The sequence below is a fragment of the Malania oleifera genome, chromosome 9 (assembly GCF_029873635.1).
Source record: "Malania oleifera isolate guangnan ecotype guangnan chromosome 9, ASM2987363v1, whole genome shotgun sequence".
Taxonomy (NCBI): Eukaryota; Viridiplantae; Streptophyta; class Magnoliopsida; order Santalales; family Ximeniaceae; genus Malania; species Malania oleifera.
The window spans coordinates 95932229-95934814 of record NC_080425.1 but is presented as its reverse complement, the minus strand read 5'-3'; the positions used below and the strand labels follow the sequence as shown (position 1 = coordinate 95934814).

At 43.4% G+C, this 2586-nt stretch overlaps 1 protein-coding gene across 1 annotated transcript; it reads left to right on the top strand.

Annotated features, from left to right (window-relative positions):
* Positions 1-998: 998 nt before the first annotated feature.
* LOC131163595 (phospholipase A1-IIgamma-like) lies at positions 999-2170 on the top strand. Its single transcript, XM_058120186.1, has 2 exons — positions 999-1250; positions 1547-2170. Exons 1-2 carry the CDS (start codon positions 999-1001, stop codon positions 2168-2170), a joined length of 876 nt encoding a protein of 291 aa, XP_057976169.1.
* The last annotated feature ends 416 nt before the right edge of the window (positions 2171-2586 follow it).

Genomic DNA, 2586 nt, shown 5'->3' with positions numbered 1-2586 from the left:
TAACTTTCAAAATAATAATAATAATAATAATCGACGATGATGATCTGTCCGTGCATGCTTTCGCGGCACTTCGAACGAGGATATACGCTGGAAGGTAGGTGCATGCACAGCTTTGCTTTGTTAATGGATGAGACAAAATACATATTGAGGTGGCCGGCGTCGGCGGTATCTTTCTCGGATTCCAATTGAATACCAACTCCATTGCTCAAGCCCTCCAGCCTAGCCTTCGCTATATCCTCTGTCGCTACCTTCACCCTCGCGGATCATGCGTCACTTTTTTAAAAAATAAATAAAACTAAAATAATCATAGATATACAATAGAAGAACTCAAATTAGGCAACAATGATCATTGTTGTTATTAGAATTATTGCTTTGGGAGGATCGAAGATATTACAAAGAAAGGTTTGTTTTGTCTGGATAATTGTATCGTCGCATCTGATGCATGCACGCATGCATGCAGTTCACAATATAATATTAAATATGAAAAGGATTAACACATAAACAAATCAAAAAGAACAAATAATTCATGATTTTTGTCATCTATAAATGCCTTCATTAGTTTGCAAAAGGAGAAATAGGCAAATAGCAAGGCAAAATTCTTTTGCTTATCCAACTAAGTTCTAATTAATCGATTTGGGTTTAATCAAAAACTAACAATGGGCAGCATAGCAGAAAACTGGAAGCTTCTGAGCGGGGAGAATAACTGGGAAGGTCTGCTGGAGCCTCTGGACCTCAATCTCCGGCGGTACCTCATCCACTACGGCGAGAGGGCGGTAGCCGCCGGCGACAACTTCATCGACGAGGTGAAGTCGAAGAACTGCGGGCTTCCACGGTTCGCAAAGAAACGGTTGTTCTCGCAGGTGGGTTTGGAAAACGGGAACCCCTTCAGCTACAAAGTGACGAGGTATTTGTACGCAACCACAAACTTCAGAGGAGCGTCCAATGGTTTCATAGAGAGGTCGCAGTGGCCGGAGGTGGCCGCCGGGAACTCCAACTGCATGGGGTACGTGGCGGTGAGCACGGACGCAGGGAGCAGCAACGTGATGGGGAGGAGGGACATTATGATCGCGTTAAGGGGAACGCTGAAGAGCGAAGAGTGGGAGATCAATGCGATGGCCATGCTGGTGTCGGCTTCTAAAATACTAGGGTCTCCCAATGGAGTTGACCCTTTGGTGCACTTCGGGTGGTACTCCTTGTACACCACCGCCGAGGAAGGCTCTAACTTCAACTCTATTAGCTGCAGAGACCAGGTAAATTAATTAATTTATTCCTCAGATTTTCTCCTTCACCCAAATATAAAAGTTTTATCTTAATCGGAAAATCATATATAGTGCCAAGACTCAACCCTTCCTCTAATATGGGGGAAAGTTTCCTTGGTGGGATATAATGATTTTAATATTTCTTTGATATGATATTATACTTAATTTAATAAAAAAATACATATCACTTTTTTATTATATTTTATTATGCATATGATATGATTATTAGAAAGTGTGATATTTGTTATTTTAATTTAATACATAAAATTTTGTTAACTCGTGATCAGATTCTAGATGAGATTAGAAAACTGGTGTATGCTTACAAAGACGAAGAAATAAGCATCACCGTCACCGGCTACAGCCTAGGCGCAGTCCTCGCAACTCTGACAGCCACCGACATCGTGGCGAACGGATATAATAAGCTCGCTGGTCGGCCCGAAAAGGCATGTCTCGTGACGGCATTTGCTTTCGCGAGCCCCCGCCTCGGCGATGAAGGCTTTGGAAAAGTGTTCTCCGGGCTGAGCGACAGTCTTCGAGTGCTTCGCATCAGAAACCTGAAAGACCCAATCCCCAAGCTTCCGCCGGCGACCCCGACATTCCCATACATTGAGGTGGGAGAAGAGCTGGCGGTGGACGCCAACCAGTCTCCCTACTACAAGCAGGATTCGTCGCAGTTTCATAATTTGGAAGTGTATCTGCATACGATTGCGGGGGCGCACGGGCCACAGGGACAGGGAGAGTTTAAGTTGGAAGTGAAGCGTGACATTGCGTTGATGAACAAATCGGCGGATGCGGTGAAGGGTGAGTACCTGGTGGTGCCGAACTGGTGGGCCGCCAAGAACATGTCAATGGTGCAGAGGGACGATGGGTCCTGGGTTCTAATGGATCATGAAAGGGATGATGATGATTGAAGTAGAGCAGAGGCTTTGGTGATTATGCTAGAAATGGATGTGAAATTGATCTAGCTAGTTTCAATAAGCTTCGGTATGATCTGTTAGGTCACAATATTGGAGAATGGATGCTTTGTGTACGTAGTCCTTGCTAAGTGAGGCTCCAATGGGCAAAAAATAAATGAATAAAACTAAATGAATCCCTTCAGTTTAGAGCATTACCCAAGCCGAGAGCAGGTTGTCAACGAACACGGCATTACCCAATTTAATTGGGCGGTTGCTAAAAATGATTGCCAGGCCTTCTGCTAGCTATACATATTCATACTGTATGCAGGAAATTAAAGATATGATTAATTAATTAATTGGATATATTTCTTCTATGGATGATTCTAATTAATATTGTTTTTTGAAAGTCGGGTTTGGGGATTACATTCTCT